At 44.6% G+C, this 26372-nt stretch overlaps 1 protein-coding gene and 1 pseudogene across 2 annotated transcripts in view; both read right to left on the reverse strand.

The window, feature by feature from the left end:
* LOC126545609 (retinoblastoma-like protein 2) overlaps positions 1-26372 on the reverse strand; it is a 118534-nt gene that overhangs the window by 74192 nt on the left and 17970 nt on the right. For both annotated transcript variants that reach the window (XM_050193527.3, XM_050193526.3), the window contains exons 7-11: positions 20506-20570; positions 20269-20434; positions 19802-19974; positions 7660-7741; positions 6987-7133 (exon numbers count right to left, since the gene is read on the reverse strand). In XM_050193527.3, the coding sequence (XP_050049484.1) occupies positions 6987-7133; positions 7660-7741; positions 19802-19974; positions 20269-20434; positions 20506-20570 (633 nt within the window). The remainder of the gene's footprint in view (positions 1-6986; positions 7134-7659; positions 7742-19801; positions 19975-20268; positions 20435-20505; positions 20571-26372) is intronic.
* LOC126546461 (U4 spliceosomal RNA) lies at positions 8708-8839 on the reverse strand (annotated as a pseudogene).

Raw genomic sequence — 26372 nt, forward strand, 5'->3', positions numbered from 1 at the left:
AGTCCCGTTTGAGAGAGCTCACTATGCCACTGTAGGTATAATTTATCAAACTCAAACTGTTGCTCATCAGAAGTTCGTGCACTGAAACCTCATTATAACAAAGTTAAAGGGGGAGCCAAAATTACTTCGTTATATCTGTTCCTTGATTATATCCACTATTGCCATTTACTGGAATGCATGCCCAATAGGGTGCACAATTGTAAACATGGAAATGTGATCGAGGAGGCAAGTGGACTTCGCCGCGCCGGTGTGGCTCGGTTATTATTATATCCAATCGGGAGCAAGCACAATTGCAAAATTAGACCGTAAGAACCCCGCTAGCATAAGATAAGTTAGATATGCAAGCTTTCTAATGAGTGAATACATGTAATATGTACTTTGTTATGTAATTTCAGTACGGTTGTGCCCATACACCCTCTGCAACACATAGAAGATGTTTCACATATCCCAGTACGGCTGTGTGCCTGATACAGTCTATACATTTTTTTCCTTTCACACATTCGGTCATCACTGTACATGTTTGACCATGACTACTTGAGATTTGTTTCTGCCGCTGTACATATATGGCAGTGACCCTCGAAAGGTTAGCATGTATGACACACAGTCACTAGATGCAGCACATCATAAGACAGTCGTCTGTAGCTGTTTATTTTCTTTCACTGTTGAAAATAGTGGCATTAGCTTGACAGGTGACAGTGGCCATAATTACCTCCATAATTAAAGAAGGCATGCTACTCATTATGGCTCTTAAAACAAGTTCACTGCGGCGTGGGACACAGGTGGGCGACGGCAGTTATTCCCACAGTGTAGGCTGTGCAGGGCTTTCCTGCAGTGCACATGTGACATCAGTTAGAAATCAATGGCGAGGGAAAATCATTATTGCTTCTCATCTGACACATTGTGCCGCCATTTCTCTATGCCTTGAGGAACTCTCTGGTTACACACAGGTGGGTCACGATGCACCAGAAGGACCCACTGGTGCACTGGACTCATGACCCACCAGAGGGACATTACAAGTGACCCATGATGGGTCACGATGCACAGGAATTGAGACTTCCAAAAGTGCTACTGCAGTGAACGTGTTAATTACCAAAGCTTTCTGCACCATTGTACGCTTGACCTTTGCACTTAAAAATTGCATGCTTTTACTGTTAGTGCTATCAAAAAAACTGCCTGTGAAGCAACCTGGCAATCCTGTTAATATGCAGTCCGCTGCCGGTGACACAGTGTGCTTAACTGAGCTCGGCAACTGTATTCTAAATTCTGCATTTCACTAAAAAAATGAACACCCACAGATGCATGCATAAAAACAGTTAACTTATCTTTAAAGTAATATTGGGGTATTTGCATACCAATACAAGATTAGCTGAAAGTGCAGCCTTAGATAAATTGCACAATGTTAACTGATTATTTGGAATGCAAGCTGAGCATACAGAAGAAGCACCAAGGAAGTGCCGAAATTGACTGTATGACTGAGTGCAAATGCATTTCAATGCGTGTTGCCACACTCCTATCTACACTGTGGCGACAATGCTACCACCTCTAGGCCGACCTCACAGCAAATAGTCTTTTACAGCACTATCTTTTTTTTTGTATGTTGTGAATTCCAGGCTCACAAACCAAAGAAAAAAAGAACACAAAATCATACAGATCTCATGCTTTGTGGGAATCAATGCAAGCAAAGCATTGTTTGGCCTCACAACTCATTTATCACCTTCGTAGAGCAAATTAGCATTTCTATTGTCTCAAAGTGCTAGCTAACACAAGCGAAGAAGAGTAATAAAAGCAAGTAATTATAAACCATTCAAATATCCAGCACAATGTGGTTGTTTCTTTAGTTTCCACCAGGTGCTGCCATACACAACTGTCGCCCTGTGATTCTTCAGCATGCATTCACAAGTCAAGATTATCTATAGAAGGACCTTTGGATGCACTTGCATTTGTATGCATCAAGGCGCATTTCAATCGTCCTAAATCATTAGCTACCACGAGCAAAGAGTGGTAAAGCTGAGAATTAAGCGTGTGTTAGAACCATAGGGCTATTGTGCTTGGAAACCTTGGTTCAAATTCCACCATCGGACACATAATTAGATTTTTTTGAGCAACCACTTGTCTTAAACTCCCACTGAGCCCACTGGGGGACAACACAACCCATACCAAATCCCGACAAAGTAGGCAAAGAACCCTTCGCTTTAAAAAAATGGAAAAACCACATTAAAGGAACAATGCACTGCTTAGGTCCACAACACTTCGCCATTGAAGCCTTGAATTTCATGCATTCAATACCATGTCAATCTTATGTTGACTAATATTAAACATTTGAAAATACTCCATAGAACAAAATGTTTTCTAATGAGTGCAATAAAGCTATGTCAACCAACACCTATGCTATTGCTGACACATGACAGGGGTGGGACAGCTGTAACCAATTCTTGAGTAATTTTTGGAGCAGAAAAATCTTGGTGTCGGAACAGAAGATTTTGAATCCGGAGCATAATACCGGGAGAAAAAAAGGATTTTTAGAGCTGCGAATATTAAATTGGAAGCGGTTTGTTTGGTGCAGAACACTCCAAATATGGAGCTTAATGAAGAAAGTGATTGCAATTTATTTTTTTGAACAAAACTCCTGTTTCGGCATGCTGCTTACTGCGGAAGTATGACGCCCGAACACAAACTGAAATTCCAGACGAACACTATGGTGAATGCATTCACGTTTTCTTTTTCTGTCTCTCTCTCTCTCTCTCTCTGACGGTGCAGCTCTGACATATGCTAGAGAAATTCTAGTGTACCGCGTGTCAGGAAGGACGATGTGATGCCCGCCACGCCAGTATATGACAGCGTACACCTACAGCTCCATTAAAGCTTAACCAGTATTACTTTGCATTCTGCAAGCATTCTTCCAATGATTCAAACCAAGACTTATCACAAAATGCTTAGCAAACCAGAGTGTTTCTGGCCATTAGTAATGATTTTGTGAATTTACTGCTGTTCCCAACAGAATGTGGCTGATGTGGAGAGCTTTGACATTTGCGCTGTGAATGACTAGGCACGTTTGCTGCTGTACTGAATTCCCATATTGGCCTCACCGATGCATGCATGTTACCAACCATAGCCAACATTCGCAGTACGTAATCAAACCAGTCAGGTTTCCAGTGCCAATTCTTATGCTCATTAATAGTCCCAATCGGCATACACATGTTCATGCATTTCGCTCCTTTTCGTTTGCATTTTCATGTTACGCATCTTATTTTTGTGGCTTAATGATACAGGTATCACACCAACCACACAACAGAAAAATGCCTGCTGCGAGGCCCCTACCAATTTGTTTCAACCATGTCTAATGCAGTTGCAATGCAGTAACTCACAGATAGCAGTTTGTATCAAAGGGACTCTCATTATATAAACCTCTTTATTGTCTTCGTGGTGCTAGTACCTAGAGCACCAGGCAATAAAATATCAGTACAGTGCAGTCCACTTATAACAATATCAAGAACGAAAAATCCGATCGTTATAACCGATCATCGCTATGTCTGGACTGCCGTAAAATTTTTAAAAAAGCCGTCGAACATACTTTCGTAGCTCCGAAACCAAATTTGCCACTCACAATAAAAAATTGACGTTGTAGAAAGTAGGCCGTGAAAAATGAAACCTTTATTTATACCTCTAAACAGCGTATCAAGTCTTAGGTGCGCTGAAATAGTCGCAAATCTGCACTTGCTTTCACGGAAGTTTCAGGTTCACAACCGTGGTGTTCATCGCGTCCAGCTGCTGCGCGAACACTGGCAGCAATAGTTTAGCGTGCATAAAATCAATGAGCGACTCGATCGATGACAGTGCACTTTACGTGAACAATGGGGTCAGTGTCAAAGATGGCCCACTGTCAATCTCGTCGTCACTGCCGCTGCTGTCGTCGCCTCCGTCGCAAAACGCCGCCATCTGTTGCGACAATGATTGCCCCTTCGGAGATTCTTCGCAGAATGAGGCAGCGCTATCTACATGCAGAAGCTCCTTTATCGAAGCACCACGATTTTATCACCAGTAGACCCATGCTCCCAGAGCTCGTACCGTATTAGTTTCACACAAGGGGGTTTTCACCCTGCTGTACAAAGCCCGCCGTTTTCATTGATCGACATGGTCACTGGTTCTAGCCTTCATGATCGTGACACTTGCGGTTATCAAAATCGTCAATATCATAAACTGCACGAGCTCGTACTTTGAATCTTGCAAAATTTGAAGCTTCGTCTCAAGTGACACAGCTTTGCGCTTTGTCGGCGCATTTACTGCTGCTTTCGCAGCGCATGTCCGCGCTCGCTGAGGAAGAGAGGGAGATTGTACAAAGGGAATGCAGACGTGGTTCGCATCGCACTTTTTTTATTCTCTCTGGACGCTTGCCGGTGACATAGACACGTTATGGACACGAAGCAGCTGGCGCCATCTTGTGGCACGCTGCACCAACTCGCAATGCTAACTGTGGCTTTTGCAATCGGTGCGCTGGCGGGACATGCTGTGCGATAATGGCAGCAGATATGAACTCGTGTAGGCAAACATTTTGCCCCATCTCGGTTAAGGGGAACTTAGCAACGCCAATTTCACAATTATTCTGCATGGAAAACGCCACCCAAGAGGCAGAGTTTCGATCATTATATCAGATATGCCGTGAATAACATATTTTTGTATATGTTTTTTTTCCTCAATACCCTAATGCATAAGTTGATACTCTGAAGTCGACTCATTGTTATAACTGATATATCGTTATATGTGGTATCATTATAAGTGGAGTGCACTGTATGCAACAAAAGCAGAAACATTCTTCAAACATGGGTGCTTCAAACGTTTTAAACACAATGTCCTCAGAGTGAAATGGAACTTGTGCACTGCTACGGTGTTCCTCAAAAGCGACGCAGTGCCCATTCAAAGCTTTCGAATTTAGTTTTGACGATGTACATTCAGACCATACTACGAGAAAATATCACACAAACAAAATAAACCCATTGAGTGAGTATTGAAAGGTGTCTTCTAACACAGGGTTAGAGCAGATGACCGAGCCAGCAAAGCGTGTTGGTCTACCAGCCTGGCTGGCAGGTACTATTATCGTGCACACCCGTTGGCACCTCATAGGATAAGTATGAAGAAACTCAAAGGTTCCAGAAAAAAATGAATACGAGTTAGTGGACATGCTAATATTGTTCATTATCGCATGTAAATGCAGCAGAACACGCGCTGGAGTGGTGCGATGCTCGACGACTGCACCAACTACTGATATCCCAAGAGTCCATTTTTTAACGAAACCCAGGCTACTTACCTTAATGCCACTTCCCTCCAAAACTGGCCTGAACTTAACGCTTGGTGGTCGCGCTCAGTGTTTTGGCGCAGCTTAGACACAATTTTAAGCAATTTTACGGTTTTGGCACAGCAAGCCGCAAATGTAGGACTTTAGCACAATCGGTGCAATTGGCGCAGCTGTACCACCCCTGACATGAACATGTAGATGTTTCTTTGTGGAAGCTGCTTGAATGAAATCAATTGGCAATACTCGCACAAAAATCCTTCTAACACAACATGCAAACTACACAGTAGAAATAAATTGAAGCACAGGACCACCACTTGAAAATTAAAAGAGCATTAAATGGCGTTTGATTAAAAAAAAATTTTTTTTTGTTATGCTGCGAGTCAAGCCTTCCAAATTTGCAGCTGCATGCACCAGTCTCCCTTGGTCTTAACAATTAACGGAAGCACTTCCACAATCCAGCTTGTCTGTATAAAACAATGCCAAATAATTTCTGCTAAAATCTGCCAAGGTGACGCACAAAAAAAGGCCAAGTAATTACAACTTTGCGCATAACCATACAAGGGCAGCATAATGCTTAAACTAAGCGTTTTAGTGCTGCTGCAACAAAAATATTCTCATCTTAAGCAATCTGGTGATCCTGCTATTGTGCCATCACTCACAGTGGCCTAGTTTGTTTAATTGAACTCATTAGCTGCCTGCATTTGAATTAAAGAAAGGAAAGGGAGATGTATGCCTAATATTGGTTATGTAAAGTGCACATTACCTGCAACTTTAACTTCATGTGCAGAGATGCTGACTTTCTTATAACCAGTAAAAGATTTGCAGAGACTGTGGTAATAATTAAGTAGCACAACAATTTTGGCAGAGCAGGCAGAACACCAGCGAAACATGCCCTAAGGAAGTCCCGAAATGCACATTGCTTGGCCAAGTGCCCGTACCACATTGAAAGGCAGTTTCGCTTCTCATTAAGTAAACAAACTTTCAGCACATTTCATGCAAAAATGTGGCATTGGAGGGCAACATATAATCAGTTTACTGCAGTCAGCGCATTTCATTACCATAAAAATGGGCCAAATTGTTCACAGCGAAGCACCGCTATGCATATTTCAATGCGTGCCACTGACCGCTTATCCGCACTAATGCAGTAGCAGTACTGCATTATGTGGATAAGCGCATAATGCAGTACCAGTATGCCACTTGTAGCTCAACCTCGCGGCAAATACACTGTTTGTACACTCTATACCAAAATTAAAGGGAATGTTTAACGTGCAATCAAACAGTGATTCCTGGAAAACTGTAATGCAAAAACTTACTCGCTCACTTCAATTTGCTATATAGTTTTCATATTAGCCTCCCTCATGGATCCTTTGCAGGAACAAGAAAAATTATCATTTCTAACACAAACCTGGAGTCCCTGTCGTATTGGCACCTCACAAACAAGCCCTTCTTCCCAGAACACTCGCACCACTGCAGTAGTTCAACTAAGGTCAAGGGCAAGGTCTAGGTTCAAATACTGCACATGATATGTGTATTGTAAGCAAGAGCAAAGGTAGGCCTACATATAAAAATTGTCTTTGTGGGGTGCATTGCTACTGCAGTTTTAGCTTGTAGGTGACTACAGCTACCTCTATTATAAGTATGGCTGCACAGAATGGAAGAGCGCACATATAAGACACAGACATCCGAAAACACTCACTGCAAGGTCTGTATTATTTGGCCTTTTCTGCTTCATTTCAATGTTAACAATATTTTCAAATGCCTTGTAGAACAATGTCTCTCCTAACTGCAGCCGTTTCCGAGCAAAATCCATATGTGCACTGGTACCTCGCTGGTCAGATGTAGGCTGGAAAAAAAAAAAAAAAGTGATGTTGGGGGAACACTTACTCTAATAACGTACATGAGGAAAGACTGCACACATTAAATACCTTTGGATGAAATAATTCGAGCCACCATATTTTGCATTGGAAAGGTCTGAAGAATAAGGCTGACCAATGTGCTGGATATGTTATGAGCACATTTCATACACTGGATATTTTTGTAAACAAGAGCTTGGAGCATATGCTTCCACGCCACATTAACATGTTTTTTCCAAGTATACTTTATACAGGTTCAAGGCATCATAGTTTGATCTAGGAGAATTCACATTCTATATGTGCACAGGTTACAGACTCATCTAGTACTCCCCCTGCTAGGCACAGTATTTTATACACTAGAAGTTAAGGAACTGAATGGGCCCACCCAGCAACTCCAGGAGCAAGAAAAATCTCTACTTTTCAGGAGAGGACTCGAAAGAAAAGGATAGCCCCACGTCAAACTCTGATCAATGCCGATTGGCACAAATGTGCATGACGAGAAGAACATCTGCTTACCTGGGCATATGCAGTACAGAAGGCGTCCCCCATTGACTTCACAGTCTCCAAGACAATGGCTTCCAGAGAAGGATCAAGTGTGCTGTAAAAAATTACATAAATCAAGTACATTAGAACAGCAGTTTACGTAAAAGTTAGTCCCTACATGCAAAACAAGCAGTGGAACCTTACATCCCAAGTAAGCCCATGGAGTACAATAGGACACCTCGATGAAATCCATCAAATGAATGCAGACAAGTTCACAATGCACAGAAACCATCGCAATCTGGTGCACTGTACCATTCATCCATATTGTTAAAATATGCCCATAACAGCAAGAGATACACCCACAAGTGACGTTCAGCAGCAGATCACCCTAAGCCCGTTGCAGTAAGCACCGCTTATACACTACAGTAATGCCTAAAAAGATTTCAAAGAAGGAAGTGGAAAATATAGTATAAAGCTCAAGCATGACGCCAAAAGGACATTGCCTTCAGTCAAAGTAGAATACTCTTTTACTCCCTTTGTGAAGGCTCTGCAGTGATAAATTTTCATGCAACAACGCATAAATATCATGTTCTAAAATTAAATTATGGGGTTTTACGTGCCAAAACCACTTTCTGATTATGAGGCACGCCGTAGTGGAGGGCTCCGGAAATTTCGACCACCTGGGGTTCTTTAACATGCACCTAAATCTAAGTACACGGGTGTTTTCGCATTTCGCCCCCATCGAAATGCGGCCGCCGTGGCCGGGATTCGATCCCGCGACCTCGTGCTCAGCAGCCCAACACCATAGCCACTGAGCAACCACGGCGGGTATAAATATCATGTTCTGAAGCCAACGAACTTCTTCAGCATTCAAGAAAAAAAGAAAGGATGGAATGACATAGAGCGCCAATTCATTTCAAATTCACACAACCATAGCTAGAGAGGGCATTCCAATGCTAAAACAGCCCCCAAAATTTTAGTAATCCCTATAAAAACACCCTCCTAGGAAAGAGAAGCAGGTCACAAGGAGCCTGAAAACACCCAAAATAATGTCCAAGCTAGAGCACTATAAATGAATGAACCTCAATGGAAAAGCAGTTTCACCAGCCCACACACGAAGCCAGGAGACAGAATGTGTCAATTTTCTTCAACTAGCAATAGTCGCCCCTCACCTCACACTTCATTGGGTGCGACATTGCCTCTGCGCAAAGTGTCCATAGTTCTGCCGTCTGTACTAAAGCTCCACATATGTGCTCAGAATGTGTGCTCCCCTGTAACTATGACGCAGGCATTTCATCAGTGCTTTATGACACTGTGAGCAGTTCAAACATGCTCAAATTTGCCTCAAAGTGAGTAAACTTCAACTACTAAACGACCAATGTGTAGCAGTGATGTAAATTATCCTTTTACCAATTAACACAGCAAAAACACCTAGCCAGCTTCCTTTGTCAGGACATTTGCCTATAAGCTTGTGCATGCTTGTGCTATGTTTTTGGATGCCACTTCCCAAAAACAAACAAAATGCCAGTTATGACAAATAAAAGATATGTACTGATTGTATGCATTTTAACCAGCTACCAGTAGCCCAGTGAGCATGGTAAAAGTAAATACCAATGGCCTTGAAACCAATTATGACAAAGTAGCCTTTAAATTTCCTGTGCTACTTTTTCCATGTCCGAACATTTACATGTGTGATGCTTCACAAAACAAAACACCTTGTGCACATTCGGTCCAAGTTCACAGTTTAAGCTTGGTGATTAGCAGCACACGTTACGAATAACTAATTTTCTAGGAATGATAAATAACTGCAAATTGGCTACATGCAGTATACAGCCAGCAAAAAGTCCTTTTTCTTAGTTGCGGGCAAATATTCAGAATTTCAAACATGAATCGACTACGTGTACTATACACTAATTATTTGTATCCATATTCGAAAAGGAACTATTTGTTATTTTCAAACAGTTGAAACTAATTATCTCGCACCAGCCGAATGCTAAAGTCTGGTTACTGTTCTCCATTTGCTAAACAATGTATTGCAAGTTATCAGAAGTGAGACGACAAAAGTTTTTGAAGTAATGCAGAAACAAACTGGATAAGAGCTTTCTTTTTGGTTTTATTGTGGAAGCCTACATGACAACCTGTGATTTTGGTTTGTAGTCTATCATTTAATGTTTTGGCAGTATAGCCATGTAACAGTTTTGTCTTTTAATTTAGTAACCACATAATAACTTGTGATTTAGTAACGCTACAACCTGTGATGTTTTCCTTGCAACGGGCCTTTCTACAAATGTATACTATACACAAATGCCAGCAGCTTCTATTTTTCTTTTCCGACAAGTACTGGTCTTTTTTCAGCAACCACTAATTCAGCATTTTTAGGAAGCTAGTCACGCCGCCGCCATTCTTGCTCAGAAAGCTTGTCTGCAACCAAGCTCTAAAGTTCATCATCATCAGCCTGTTTTGTTCACTGCAGGACGAAGGCCTCTCCCTGTGATCTCCAATTATCCCTGTCTTGCGCCAACCGATTCCAACCAGCGCCCGCGAATTTCCTAATTTCATCGCTCCACCTAGTTTTCTGCCATCCTCAACTGCGTTTCCCTTCTGTTGGTACCCATTCTGTAACCCTAATGGTCCACCGGTTATATAACCTACGCATTACGTTACCCGCCCAGCTACATTTCTTTCTCCATTAGAATATCGGCTATCCCCGTTCGCTCTCTGATCCAAACCGCTCTCTTTCTGTCTCTTAACGTTATGCCTAGCAATCTTCTTTCCACCGCTCTTTGCGTGGTCCTTAACTTGTTCTCAAGCTTCTTTGTCAGTGTCAGTCTCCAAGTCTCTGCCCCATATGTCAGCACTGGTAAAATGCACTGATTGTACACCTTCCTTTTCAATGATAATGGTAAGCTTCCAGCCAGGAGCTGGCAATGTCTGCCATATGCGATCCAACCAATTTTCATTCTTCTGTGAATTTCCTTCTCATGACCAGGGTTCCCTGTGATTAGTTGTCCTAGGTAAACATACTCCTTTACAGACTCTAGAGCCTGACTGGTGATCCTGAACTCTTGTTCCCTTGCCCGGCTATTCATCATTATCTTAGTGTTCTGTATATTAATCTTCAACCCCACTCTTAGATTCTCTCTGTTAAGGCCCTCAATCATTTGTTGTAACTCGTCTGCATTGTTGCTGAATAGAACAATAACACTGATAAACCAAAGGTTTCTGAGATACTCGCTGTCGATCATTACTCCTAAGCTAAGCTTCCCAGTTTAAGAGCTTGAATACTTCTTCCAAGCACGCAGTGAATAGCATTGAAGAGATTGTGTCTCCCTGTCTGACCCCTTTCTTTATAGGTATCTTCCTGCTTTTCTTGTGTAGAATTAAGGTAGCTGTGGAACCTCTGTAGATATTTTCCAAGGTATTTACGTAAGCGTTCTGTACTCCTTGGTTAGGTAATGCCTTTATGACTGCTGGTATCTCTACTGAATCAAATGCTTTTCTGTAATCTATGAAAGCCATACAGAGAGGCTTATTATACTCTGCGGATTTCTTGATAACCTGGTTAATGACATGGATGTGATCCACTGTAGAGTATCCCTTCCTGAAACCAGCCTGTTCGCTTGGTTTACTAAAGTCCAGTTATTGAGAGTCAATTCCGCGCAGTTTTTGATGGCAATAAGTAATACATATTGAGTTTAAAAATTATCCTTTGTCACCGATTGTTAACAGTCTTTCTTGCCCTTCTCAGTACAGGCACAGTACCTAATTATACCGAAGTAAATATCACTGCTGTAAATATTTATGCATCTGGATTTGACTATATTAGATTCAATATTCGATACCTACTACTATTCATATTCGATTCGTGTTCGAAAAAGTTCATACTTGCCCACTTTTTTTTTATTTAGGCATAGAATTACCATAAAAGCCCACGAGCAAAATGAGAACAAGATAAAAGTGGGAGCCAACATTTCAAGAAATGGACTTGTCCTTTTAAGTACACTTGTTGAAAAGTTGGCTCCCGCTTTTCCCTTGTTCTTGTTTCACTCATGTCTTGAATTTCCATCTCCCGACTTCCCCGTGTTTTCCCTGCATAAAAGTCCGTGAAACATTGCCAAGGCAGAATGCTTCGCCATCGCCTTGGCAATCACGGACTGGGAACGGGCAGGGGAGTTGTACAACACCATCATCTGATGTTGAATTCCAATGGCGGAGTCAGAGCAGCCGACGGACTCCGCGAGCGAGCACTCGACTCTGGTGCAGAGCAACGCCTCCAGATCCGCAGGTGGAACACAACCTGCGCCGCCGGAGCAGGACGGAAGCGGAAGTTTTATCACCGAGTTACCCAGGATACCTTGCATGTTGTCATTTCCTTCCGCTGTTTGCTCCCAGCACTGCCGCACCGGTCACTTGTCTCTTCAGCGCCGTTCACCTGTTGTTTTTTTAAAAGTGCGGAATGGATATCTCGCCAAGTGTGCAGCAGCTTTTGCTTCCTCGCGAGTCGTGACCGGTGGCGGCTCCCAGCAGACAAACATGGTAAAGGAAATACGTCACGCAGAGTTCCGGTCCACTCCCCCGATTTTGGTGGAGCATCTTTTTCTGCTCTATGGAGTGACTCCCGCTCTGAATCCCCTCCGACTCTCTCATTGGAACACCTTACTCCCGCCCTCACTCTGCCATTGGAACAAACTTGCTCCGAAACGAGCAGAAAAACTTGCTCCGACTCCACCATTGGAATTCAACATCAGACTCTCAGGAGGCGTGTCGCTTCTTTATAAACGGCCATCTCCCTTTCAAGGTTAGCAACCTTTCCTGGGAAAGGAACTGAAAAATAAATACAGACTGGTCTGGTGTCCTGGACACGCAGGCCTGGAAGGGAATGAGAGGGCTGACGCTCTAGCTCGGGAGCTCACGAACAGAGCGGAGCAACCATCGCCCTCCCAGTTACAACCCGCCACATCACAGGAAAGCCATCACGAGGAGGAGGATCACGATGCAGCACGTATGGCACCACGCGATATTCTTGCCGACCAGTGCGGCATGCGACAAAGATACGCCCCCCCCCCCCCCCCCCAAACACACATCTTTGCAAGGGGAAGATACAATAGATCTCCACAGGATTCAGACGAGGGTCTACCCAAATTTATTAAGATTAAGCAAAATTTTCCCAACCATGTATGGGCTTGCCTGTCCGTGGTGTAGCGACTCACCACCATCTTTGTACCACATCTCATGGGGATGCCAAAATAGACCGCGAAGTTTAAATGCCTACTTAGTTAGGTATAATCTAACACACTGGAGCAATGGGAGGCACAACTAGCCAGCTCAGACCCGAAGGTGCAGAAGGCTCTTCTGGGTCATGTTCGGTTGGCGGCAGAAGCCAGTGGAGCCCTGGACTTGGGGCGCCACCCATCAAGCTCCTAATCCCCAATCACCCTTTCCCCAATTCAATAAAGTTATTCTCTCTCTCTCTCTATCTGTAGAGGGTCTCCTCTTAGCACTGACACATCACATGCTAGACACGTATGTTGCCATGCATGTCATGCTGCCTTCTACTAAACTTAGAACAAGAAACAAGCCCGAATAAAAGCTACTGTACATGTTAAAAGGACACCAAGGAGAAACACTTTGCAAGTTAAAAACTGATAATGTACTCTTTCAAATCTATTTTTATTAATTTCTCAGCAATAGATCGAATTTTAGAAGAGCAAATAAAGTCATAAGTTCTTTATATATACAGTAAATTCTCGTTCAACCTCTACTTACACTAAAACAGTAGTTTTGTTTTAAAAGTAGTAAAGTCAAATCCCTGACTCAGCGGCCTTTGAACATAATGCTTTTTGTATCCGTATAAACCATACCAGCTTATTGCGTATCTATCGGTTAACACATCATGTTTCCACTTTTCATCGCGAAATCACGGCGGTACGTTGGCCTGGCAGAAAAACAAGCTTCAGAGATCGGAACGGCCTCCAAGCGCAAATGCAGAGGGCGCTTGGAAAGGTGAAGCCACATCAACATCAGCATCATTTCGGCGCGGTGCCAGAGTTGGAATGTTGTGGCCCATGTTATGGGGTCATGCAAGCTAGGACAAAAATCGGGTGCTCAGCATAGAAGAAAAATTGGACATCGTTCGTGCTGTCGAACGTGGCACGAAGTCGGTGCTGGGACGCGAAAGGGATCTACCGTTGACTACGGTGTGTGCATTTGGAACGCGAAGGAGAAGTTGGTCAGCAATGCTGCTGTGACCGTGAAAATACGTCAGCTAAGAGGTTCGACTATTCACCTTCGTTGCCTCTGTTATTGCCGAAGTGTCGCCTAACAATAGTCATGAGGACGACACGGAAAGCGACAGCACGAGCGATTCAGGCCAGACAGTGGCAGATGCTGCGCACGTCAACCTCATGCAGGTGTTTGCGGAGAAGAGGGGGCTGGCGGGGCTCATAGCTTGAGCAAGTTTGAGGCCGTCGTCATTGCTGCTAGCCCGCCGCGGCATCAAACGAAAATAACATACTTTTGTCGCACGAAGTGAATAAATACTGCATGTTTTCTGCCCTTTCATCGTACTCTCTCGTAGTTCCGTGTTTGACACGTAAGTGGGCGATCTCACGCTATTTCGGTTAAGCAATACTAGCGTTTAGCACATACTTTTTACGAGCTCTGGCCAACTACTGTTTAACCAGGTTGCACTATATATATACATATTATAATACCGAGACCGATCAAGTTGTCCAGCGCTGTTTATTCCAAAAAAGGCAACGCCCGCAGCTCACGCGCGAAGAAGTCGAAGAAGAGGGAAGATGATGATGGCTATGTACAAATGAAAACGACGAAGTACGTTAATAGTGCTTACACTAACTTCCCCCTGTCATGGAAGCGGCCAGCCTGGCCGCAGATTAGAGATTATCTAAACGGGGAGTGAAGGGCTTCATCCGCGACACGTGAACAATTTCGGCATTCCGGCGGCGCCGGTCAGTGACGGAGTGTACTGGGCGGACGAGATAGTTCACTGCAGATGTTTGCTGCACAACGGTGTATGGACCAATGTAGCGTGGAAGGAACTTCTCACAGAGGCCTGGGGTGCGGACTGGAGTCCAAAGCAGGACTTGGTCTCCTGGGTGAAAACGTAGGTCACGGCGTTTGTTGTCGCAGTAACGCTTGCGCTCAGCTTGGGTAGCTTCTGTGCTTTGCCGGGCGATTTGACGGCAATGTGCAACTCGGGCAGCAAAATCTTCTGGAAGCGACGCGTCAGGCGAAGAAGGTGCGAAAAATAGTTCTCTGTCGAATATGGTGGAAGGAGATTGTCCATACACAAGGAAGAAAGGGCTGTAGCCGGTAGTCCGTTGAATAGCAGTATTATATGCGAATGTCACAAAAGGAAGAATTTTATCCCAGTCAGTGTGGTCAGGACGGATGTACATGGCAATCATGTCAGACAGCGTACGGTGGAAGCGCTCAGTAAGGCCATTGGTTTGCGGATGATAAGTAGAAGTAGATTTGTGGACGGTATTAGTGGCTCGAAGAACTTCCTCGAGAACTTGTGAAATGAACGCCTTGCCACGGTCACTGAGAAGAACGCGAGGAGCCCCGTGGCGCAAGACGATGGCGCGCACGAAAAAGTCGGCGACCTCAGAAGCGGTGCCGGATCGCAGAGGGGCAGTCTTGGCATATCTTGTTAAATGGTCGACCGAAGTGACAATCCAACGGTGACCGGAGGGTGTCAACGGCAAGGGACCATATAAATCAATGCCAACAAATTCAAAAGGTGCGTTCGGGCAAGGGAGAGGTTGTAGTAAACCGGCAGGAGGGGATGTCGAGCGTTTGCGGTGCTGACATGACGCACAAGAGGCAATGTATTTGGCCACCGTTGTGGATAGGCCAGGCCAGAAGCAGCGGGTTTTTATGCGGTCGTAAGTCTTGTGGAAGCCTAAGTGGCCAGCCGATACATCGTCGTGAAGTGCCTCTAATACCCGCAAGCGAAGGCAGCGAGGTAGAACTGGGACCCACCGGTGACCTGTTGGGTGGTAAACGTAGCGGTGTAGCACGCCACCTTGAAGGCGGAATTGTCGAAGTTGGCGTCGCAAGCGGCTGTTGGGTGGTTCGGTGAACCCACTAAGGCGATCCATGAGAGCTCGACAGTAGGAGTCGGCCCGCTGAAGCGAGACGAAATCAGAGCGTGATGAAAGCGTACCTTGGTCCAGGGGCGTTATCGAGAGCTGGTGGGAGGCAAGCGTAGCATCGGAACGACGTGGTTGGGAAGACGACGGCGCGTTACCGGGAGAGAGTGAGAGTGGGCAGCGAGACAATGCGTCTGCATCATGATGGCGTTTTCCAGACTTGTATGTTATAGTGAAGTCATATTCCTGCAATCGCAGTATCCAGCGTCCTAAGCGTCCTGACATGTTTTTCATTGATGACAGCCAACACAGAGCATGATGGTCGGTGACGATGGTGAAGTGGCGGCCGTAAAGGTATGGGCGAAATTTCTGAATCGACCAAACGATAGCCAGGCACTCTTGCTCTGTAATGGTGTAGTTCCGCTCAGCTGGAGAAAGTGTTCGGCTGGCATATGCTATGACTTGCTCTTTAGATTCTGTATTACGCTGCAGAAGTACTGCGCCAATACCTTGTGCGCTTGCGTCAGTATGGAGTATGGTGGGGGCACGATTATCGAAGTGGCGAAGCACTGGTCCAGAAGTAAGATGCCGCTTAAGAGCTTGAAAAGCCGACTCGCAGTCGCTAGTCCACGTGAAAGAGGCACCGGTAACCAGTAGCTTGTGTAGAGGAGCTGCTATTGCTGCGAAGTTGCGTATAAATCTACGAAAATATGACGCCAAGCCGAGGAAACTACGTAGATCTTTCTGTTGCTGGGGGCGAGGAAACTGAAGAACGGCACTAATCTTTTCGGGGTCAGGCTGGATGCCAGCTTTTGAGACGACGTGACCCAATACTTTTATTGTTTTGCTTGCAAATTTGCATTTTTTTGTATTGATTTGGAGACCAGCATTTGCAAGGCACTTGAGAACTTCGTCTAATCGATGAAGATGTTGGCTGAAGTCAGACGAAAAGATGACAATATCGTCCAGATAACAGAGGCATGTCTTCCATTTTAGACCACGAAGGACGTTGTCTATCATGCGCTCAAATGTGGCAGGAGCATTACAAAGGCCAAAAGGCATCACGTTAAATTCATAAAGGCCATCCGGTGTAGCGAATGCGGTCTTTTCTTTGTCAGTCTCGTTCATCGGAATTTGCCAATATCCTGACCGAAGATCAAGGCTGGAGAAATACTCCGCCCCTTGTAGTGTGTCCAAAGCGTCGTCAATTCGAGGTATTGGATATACGTCCTTGCGTGTGATCTTATTGAGCGCTCGATAATCCACGCAAAAGCGAACTGAGCCATCTTTTTTCTTTACCAGGACCACGGGAGACGCCCATGGGCTAGATGAAGGTCGTATTATCTTCCGCGCAAGCATGTCAGCAACCTGTTGTTCAATGACCTTTCGTTCGGACGGCGATACACGATAGGGGCGTCGTCGTATAATAGCGGAACCATCAGTTTCGATGCGGTGTGTAGCCGCAGGAGTTTGGCTCAACACAGGGGAACAGCTATCGAAACAGGCTTTGTGTTTTGCCAAGACCACCATTAGGGCTTCGGACTGCGCGGCTGTTAGGTCAGAACCAAGAACGGCTGGAGGAGGGAAAGAATCATCCAAACCTGAGGTTGGGGCTGGCGATGAAGAAGGGCAAAGCGCGACTAGAGAGATAGGTTGAGTGTCAGCGAGGGTTGCCACAGTCATCCCTTTGGGCAGCATCACAGGATCTGGGGTCGTGTTGCAAGCAGACAGAAGGGCGCGGCCGCGTGAAAACCGGACGAGACAGGTGGCAATGAGAATTCTGCGAGAAGTACAGCGGGAAGAAGGGGCGACTAGGGCGTCTCCGTCGGCGATCTGACTGGATGTTACGGCTACAACGTCTTCGTGACCAGGACGCAGGACGTAGTCGGCAGCGATGATCAAGTTCACGCATGAAAGTGAAGAGTCCGCAACAGGTTCAAGCTCTGTATCCGTGATGTGGACAACTTCCTCTCTACATGAAATGACGGCTGAAGCAGAATGTAGGAAGTCCCAACCCAGTATAAGTTCATGGATACACGTTGGAAGGATGATAAACTCGATGTGGTGGCGTATGCCGTCGATGAGAACACGAGCAGTACACTGCCCGTCAGGGTGAATGAATGCATTATTAGCACCACGCAAAATAGGTCCAAGATAAGGCGTTTTTACTTTACGGAGCCGCGAACACAGATCACTCCGAAGAACAGAAACGGCGGCACCGGTATCGATGAGAGCAGACGCGGGAACACCTTCGACAGTCACAGAAAGCATGTTGGCCGGGCGAACAGGAGGAATTTTTGAAGACCGATAAGAAGCAGTTTCCCCTCCAAAAACTGCAACAGTTAGTTTTCCGAGTGCTGGTCGACAAAATGGGAAGTGGGGCGAAGCGGTGATGTAGAGCGCCGGTAAGGGGATGGGGAACGACGTCTGGCCGAACGGGAACTATGAGGCAGATTGGGAGCAGCTGGTGGAGACGGAGAACGCTGTTGCGGGGACGAGTACGGTCCGGGATAGTAGTCGTCTGATCGGCGAGTACGGTCTCTTTCGTGCTCAGCATAGCCTCGCCTTTCATCCTGCTGGCGCCGGCGACAGAAGCGAGATATATGGCCGCGTATCGCAGTAAAAACAAACTGGACGAGGTGGACGCCACTGAGGGTACGATGGCGCAGCAAGTGCTCTGGTTCCCATCGAAGCCAAATGGTCATAGGAAGCGCCAGTAGGCACGGAAGGCACGGTAGGGGTGGGTAGCGAAACAACATCCGCGTAGGTAGGTGTGGAGCGCGCTACCGGAGCAAGATGCGTCATGGGTGTAGTCATCGCTGTCAACTCCTGCTTTACGACCTCGCGCAAGTCGAAGGCGGGGGTTGGGGCGCAGGCAGCAGGTGGACGCCTGAGGTCTTGTAGTTGAAGCTCTTCGCGGATGATGGTGCGGATAAGAGCACGTAGATCTGGAGAATGGGGAACCTGAGGATCGCTGCAGTCATGTGGAAGACGAATAGACTGCAGCTCGTCGAGGCGTTGACACGTTGAAGTGATGTCTTGGACAGAAGCCGGATTTTGCACGATTAAGGCGTTGAATGCGACAGGCCCAATGCCTTTTAAGATGTGGCGAACGTGTTCGGCTTCCGTCGTGCTAGGATTCGCACGGCGGCACAGAGCCAAGACATCCTCTATGTATGAGGTGTAAGACTCTTGGGGAAGTTGGCGCCGCGTTCCCAGCTTCTGTTTGGCGACTTCTGCACGGCCAGACGAGGAAGCGAAGATTTGCCGCAGCTTCGAGGTAAACGTGGACCAATCCGCGATGTCGGATTCGTGGTTGAAATACCACGTCTTTGCAACACCGGTCAAGTAGAAGGCGACGTGCCTCAATTTCTGGGTGTCGTTCCACTTGTTGCAAGAACTCACGCGGTCGTAGTGGTCGATCCAATCGTCTACGTCATCACCGCGGAGTCCCGCGAAGACAGGGGGATCGCGCTGAGGGCTCGTCACAGTCCAAGAGGGCGCCGCAGGCGGGGTCGTCGGTGTGGTAGGGTTAGAGGCACCGGAAGGGCCAGGGTTGGAAGTGTCCATTGTTGTAGGGGTAGCTGGGTGCAGGCGGCGACCGGAACGGAGCTCCAGGGAGGACGGGAACGCGAGAGGACGTCGGGATCTTGACGTACCTCCACCACTTTATAATACCGAGACCGATCAAGTTGTCCAGCGCTGTTTATTCCAAAAAAGGCAACGCCCGCAGCTCACGCGCGAAGAAGTCAAAGAAGAGGGAAGATGATGATGGCTATGTACAAATGAAAACGACGAAGTACGTTAATAGTGCTTACAATATATATATAAACACCATTTCTTGCTAAGACAGCAGAATGTCAAGGATTTCAAAGTATTTCCCGTGCTTGGGTTGTTCTGGGTCAGTGCGCAGAAACCCAAATATAAACATGATTATAAAGGTGCTCTATCTGGCCTTACTTAACATTCAGGAAATGATAAGCCTAGTAGACTGGTACCCTAACCGTCAGCCAACCTACCTAAGTTACATGTGAAAGTGACAGCTCTGCAGTACATACCTGAAGAGAGCCTGTAGCTCCTTGCTTGGGGCATTTTTGCAGCCAGCCAAAAGAGCCTGCAACTTGCTCGCACATTGAGTAGCAGTCGACACTGGGCTCCGATTGATGGCCTCACGGTTGTGCAGATTGCTGCGGCCTGTCAAGGGCGTCAGAAGCTGGGGAACCTCCACCAGCTGCTGGAAGGAAACAATGTTTCAGTTCCTTCCATGCATCAGATACTATATCGTCTAGAGGGAAAACACTCTCCTAGCTCACAGTATCCCCACTACATAAATGTCTACAAATCTATTGCTTCTTTTAGAATTATGTTCATGCCAACATGAAATATTCTGCAATCCAGTATTTTTCACTGAAACAGCGAAAAACATCTGCTGTAAGAACATCCCATAAGCTGTAAATGCAAGTGTCATGTGGTGCTCTTAGAATAGGCACAGCAAGTACAGCAGGATGGAAACAGAATGCCATACCTTGACTACGGTGTCAGCTTGGCACATTCGTAGCTCACGCTGCACAGAGTCCAAGGTATGTCGTGGTGTACCTATTCGCTCCTGGGCATTGTCATCAAGAAAGATCCGCTCATCTAGGTCACCTTCTTTCAGGACACCCTCCTCATAGGTTTTGTTTAGCTTTTTGCTGTTAAAAAAGGAACTTTTAGCATACCTTCTACGATCATACCAATCATGCATAAAACAAAAAGTGCTCACATGCTGGTGTCAAAGGCTGCTGGTTCAAGAGACAATGCAAGAGTCTTGAAGTCACCATGCAGAATCTGAAAGTTCTCAACCATTACACGAGCTCACAACAAGAAATTACTTGCTAAGCCATGCAAGCAACAGCACTTAGCTGCTGGCAATAATCTATAGGAATGTAAAATGCTCAGCTAAAATAGATGCACAGCAAAACGGGCAACACATTTTTTTACAATTCAGAAGAGCAGTTCAGATTTTTTAAATCCTTTGCACCATTGAACCATTTTATCTAGCTTATTAAAATCAAGGGGACGCATAAAACGAAGAAGGCTTCAACCCTGATTCAGGAGCACTGGTTCGATATGCTTTATCACTGTCATCCTTGCAATGTAAAATATATATATATATATACATACCACAGTTTACAATTTCTACCTGAACATTTCCATGGTATATAGAGAAGCTTAAACTAAAAGGAAATTTTCATCCAAACATAAGCCTACATCACACCACTTATTTCTCCCTTTTACAGCAACGCCACATATAAGAAATGCCAACATTGGAAGAGAAGCTAAATGGACAAACAAAAGCTTTAACTCATATACTCAAAACAAATGTTTCCATGCGACCAACAAAGAATGACAAGGCTCAACGCATTTGGGCACTCTTTAACAATAACATGAATGTAATCCTGCATAAATGAAGCCATTTGAGCAAGACATCCACAAGTCCACTCTATTCTTGGGTCCAGAACTTACAACAACAAAAAAAAAATAGGAGTAACCACCATACATGTATGGCGGCACATAACATAGGCTGATGATGATGATGCTAAAGGAAACCCACATGGGCATAAGCGGACAGTTTTTATATTTCTGAGGTGGGGGGGGGGGGGCCGACCAGCTTTCCAAACCCCATATATATATATATATATATATATATATATATATATATATATATACATATATATATATATATATATATATATATATATATAATTTCTTGCACTTAAACAAACTTCGTATGACCTCAAAGAATTGAGCGCTGAAGTGACGGCGTTATACGAGTATATACAAGACCTCACAGTAGGAGACAGTTCAATTTCACAGCCCGAGTCCTCTCGGTGGTGAAATCTTCCTTCGTGTAATTCTCACATACTTGGCTATCACTAATACTGCTTCGCCTTTCTGGAGAAACTGCAGGTTCTCTCTCTCTCTCCCTCTTTTCTTTTTCTGTAAGTACGACTTTAAGTGCTGGTGCGCATGACTGCAGCTGATTTGATTTTGAGTGAATCCAGTTTGGCCTCATTTTGGTTACTGTGTGTATTATACAGTGATACCAAACTATCATGCCCCAAGAGTTAAAAAAAAAGAGCAGTTGCGTTACTCGAAGGAAACCTAGTGCGTATTGTTCCCAGTACAGTAGAGTAGCCGCCAGTAATTCTTTCGTTACTGAGATTTAATTCGGCAATTTAACTAACTCGTGAAGTACTGTCCTCATTTTCAAAGTGTCTATGAGGCATTTGTAGGCACCCAAATGACATCTAACTGCGGTGTTTTCAGCAACGTACTAATTGCGTACAATTTTTTCCAACTGGCAAAGAAACCTCACGAAGTATGAAAAATACCATGTGAGTGCACTCCCACCCGCATCATAAAGCAACACCCTCAAATCAGCTGATTGAAAGCAACTGCATTGCATGTCGCAAATCCGAAGAGACAGCGCATCACCTTGATAATGGTACGGAAGAAGCACCAACATAAGGTTTCGCAGCTTTGCAGCTATTCTTTCCTCTAATTTCTATGTCACACTTATCCGTCTCTCAAGGCCAACTGATCACACTGATAACAAAAGCCCCTTGATAACACAGCCAAAGCACCACTCTGACTATGTACAAAATGCAAAAAGCAATGTAATAGGCATAGAATGTTTCAAAATCCCGGCTTTGCTCGCACCGCATTGAAACAGTGCATGCGAAGCTATATTTCGCACCAGAAACTTGCTTCGGACAAAAGCCAAATTAAAGGGACCATTTTATTTTTCATGAAAGTGTATACATGCTGCAAAAACAGGTTTGTGTCAAAAAACAAAAGCGAAATAAACAGACCGGCAAGCGACCAACGTGTACAGAAAAGGCAAATTGATGTGTTCAAGAAAGTAAATATACCCCTTTCAAATGAGCCGAATTGGCAATCAGGATGTCTACAAAAAAGAAAAAAAAACGAAAAAGAAAACATCAGATTTCAGTGTGCCCTTATATTTAACTTTTTTTTTTTTATTTTCACATACTGCAGCCTCTGGTGGGGCTATAGCAGGAGTGGATAATACAACATAGTACAAAAAAAGACATACAACAGGCAACAAATAAAGAAAGTTAAGCGCAATGTTGAGGGAGCACAGACAAGAATTCGTTTAATGGGAGAGAACAGCTGGTTCCTGGTAGCGAATTCCAAGTTTCAATTGTTTGAGGGAAAAAGCTATACTTAAAAGTATTATTACGCGTAAAAAAGGGTGTAATGTTAAGCGCGTGATGCCTCCTACTAGAAGAGATTTTTGCAAAGGTGATATATTTATTACTGGAGAGGCGACAAGACAAATGAATAATGCCATGAAAAATTTTTAAAGAATTAACATGTCGCTGTTCGGCGAGAGACGTTAGGTTGAGTAAGGACATGAGTGACGATGGTCAGAAATGGTGGTCATAACGTCGGTAGATAAATCTAATGGCTTTCCTTTGGATGGCCTCAACTCTGTCTATTTCGTACTGCTTGTAGGGATTCCAAACCATACTACCATACTCAAGTATAGGGCGAACAATAGTTTTATATAACAGTAATTTAGTGCCATTATCTATGAATTCATAAGCTCCGCTGAACACCAGCTGCTGCCAGAGGACGTGTTGGAATATGTCTCCTTTTGCAGTTAAGCAGTACTGTTTCCGTTTTATTACATCTTCAGTGGCTTTCTTGATGACTGACACCGGAATTCTGTGGCAGACATCTGTTATCCTTGCCTTGAACGAATCTGACGTCCGTCTCGAACATCTAAGCACGATCTTTCACATAACCTCAAAGAGAGAAATCAAGTGGAGAGAGATCACATGACCTAGCTGGCCAATTTACAGGCCCGTGCGTTCCAATCTATTGTGCATGAAAAGTCGCATCCAGCCAGTTTCGTGCTCGGCTGGTGCTGTGTGTTGGTGCTCCATCTTGCTGATACCACAGAAGTGGAAGACATGACAGCAGGACTTCGCTGAGAAACTCATCCACCACTGCTTCAAGGATTTCGTCCACGTAATGTTGTCCAGTCAGTGCGTGATCGAAGAAGATGGGACTGATTATAGCACCAGCGTAAATTCTGCACCCCACATTGAACAACCACTGGTAGTGGTGCCAATTGCCCTTTACCCAGAGTGCATTGCAGTCACTCCAATTGTGTGCATTATGCAAATTTACCTGGGTGTTTTTGTGAAAATTGGCTTCATCTGTGCACATGTTGTTGTTCAAAAAGTCCGGTGACATCGGCTTTTGTGAGGACCCAATTCGAGAAATCTAGACAATTTTACAGGTCTTCCAAGAATTGGTGCTGGTTAAAGTGGTACAGGTGAAAGGCCGTCGTTTAGAATCCTCCAAACTGATGACTTGGAAAATGGCACCTGGGCGACCACGTCCCGCACGCTAGCATGAGGGTTTGAGGCCGTAAATGCTACAACATTTATGCATAGGCTAGGACTCAAAAATGGAGTCCTACGCCGCTGTTTCTTGAATCTGCTGGTTCATCTCAGGTTTTCATCATTTCTGATGATAGTCAACATGTTTGGCCTACCGCCACACTTCCAAGACTGATATATATTTGCGGCCTTTCTCTTGTTGCTATTTACAGATACCAAGGCAAGGATCATATTTACCTTCTGCTTATCAGAGAAAGACATGGTGACTGGGATGAAACAAAACGCACCTTTAAACCTCTGCGCAGAAGTTGTGAATTCACTTTTTGCTAATAGCTTTTGTGGAAAAAAAAAAAAAAAGGGACATCCGTGCACTTTATCTACACTAAGACAACAGCTATCACAGCTTGTTTCCAAATAACACCAAATAACACCAAACGCGACGTGTTGCTTCGGCCGGGGTGCAGCAGTTAAGGCACTAGCTCGATCACTATGTTTTTCTTTATTTCCTTTATTTCGTACTGGATAACTCAGAGGGAGCCTGTTCGAGGGCGCTGCTTTATGATCCGGGTGGGAGCACAGTCCCATGGTATTCTTCATATGTCGCGAGGTTTATTTATAAGTCGAAAAAAAAATTGGTACGCAATTAGCAAGTTGCTGAAAATACCGCAGTTAGCTGTGCCTTCAAATGCCTCATTCACGCTTTGATAATTTGGATAGTAAGTCTCGAGTTAGATAATTAATTGCAATTGCCTAATTAAATCTCAATAACGAAAAAACTACTGGCAGCTACTCCACTGTACTGCAAACAATATGCACTAGGTTTTCTTTAAGTAATCATTGCTCTTTTAAATTTTGGTGCATGACAGTTAATTGTGATACCTTGTCTATATTTATGACCTTTGCATGCAACTGACTATGTTTCCATCCCTAATAGTAGTTGTAAATTATTAGAAATGTATTTTTTTTCATGAGTCGTTAGCATTGCTTACTGGAAAGAGGAGCAATACTAAGACACACAACATTCAAGTGAATTTTACACGCCATTGATAAAAGACTCTGCCGAAGGGGTCCCTGAAGTCTACAGGTTTTTTCATGGTCAAAAAAGCACGCAAAACAATTTGAAGTGTGGTGAACATACAGCAACATGTTCATTCTCTAGGCATAGGCTATCCATACCTTTAGAAATAATTTTTAATTGGCTACCTCCATCTCTTTCAAAATATAATAAACTTTGTCCTGCATGTATATTTAAATACATTGTATATGTGCATGGTGTTTACAGCGGAAATTTAAAGCAATGTTGAAATGAGAAAGTACGGATAAGGCAGCTGTCGCTAGCGCTTCTTATACGCTTGTCCTCCTATTGTCAGGATTTGCAAAAATAAAAATAAAGTATGAATTAAAAGCCATGCACGTCCACACTAACATTGATGCAGTAAGCCATCAGACCCAATAAAATTTCAAGTGAAAAGGTCGAGGAAAGTCAAAAGAAACCTCAAGTGATGTGGGGGACAAAGCTCTCGTAATGACACTTTAAGTGTGTGTGGGGGGGGGGGGGGGGGGGGGGCAAAAAGACTTCCATATTCCAACAAAGACATGTGCCCTTCTTCTCGGAGACGCCACTCTCGATAGCAGCAGAGATGATGCCTGTGCGTCACACGGATGCCTGCAATGCACTAATAGTCAGCAGCAACACGAGCTTGGGAATTTCCATAAAAAGCACAGCACGCAAAACCTTGACCAGAAATGCTGGAATAAGTATTATGGCATGAAAAAATGAAGACAAAAGAAACACACAGCGACAGGACGGGCACCAATGGGGCCTGGTGAGGGGCCCTTTAAGAAAGAAGCATTGCAATCATTAGGCAAGGGTTTTCTCAAAAGAAAATACTATGTGGTAACTTAAAGGGCCCTTCACCAGGTCTGGCCTTCTTGAGCTGACAAGCGCAGAGCATACAATGCGCGATAACGATCGTGTCTGCAAAGTATTACATCACTACGTTCCATGGAAAGATCTGAAATTTCAAACCAAATGCTGTTTTCCCTTCTCTTCGCGACCGCCACGCTCCAAGCCGGATGATGACGCGCACGTGCTAGTGCACCTACGCATACATATTCACGCTGTGACGTCGCTCATGGTAATACGCAACTTCGAAAATTATTCAAGCCAACATCTGTTATTTGTGTAATATGTTGCCAGAATAGATTAACT

This window comes from Dermacentor andersoni, chromosome 1 (assembly GCF_023375885.2).
Source record: "Dermacentor andersoni chromosome 1, qqDerAnde1_hic_scaffold, whole genome shotgun sequence".
Classification (NCBI taxonomy): Eukaryota; Metazoa; Arthropoda; class Arachnida; order Ixodida; family Ixodidae; genus Dermacentor; species Dermacentor andersoni.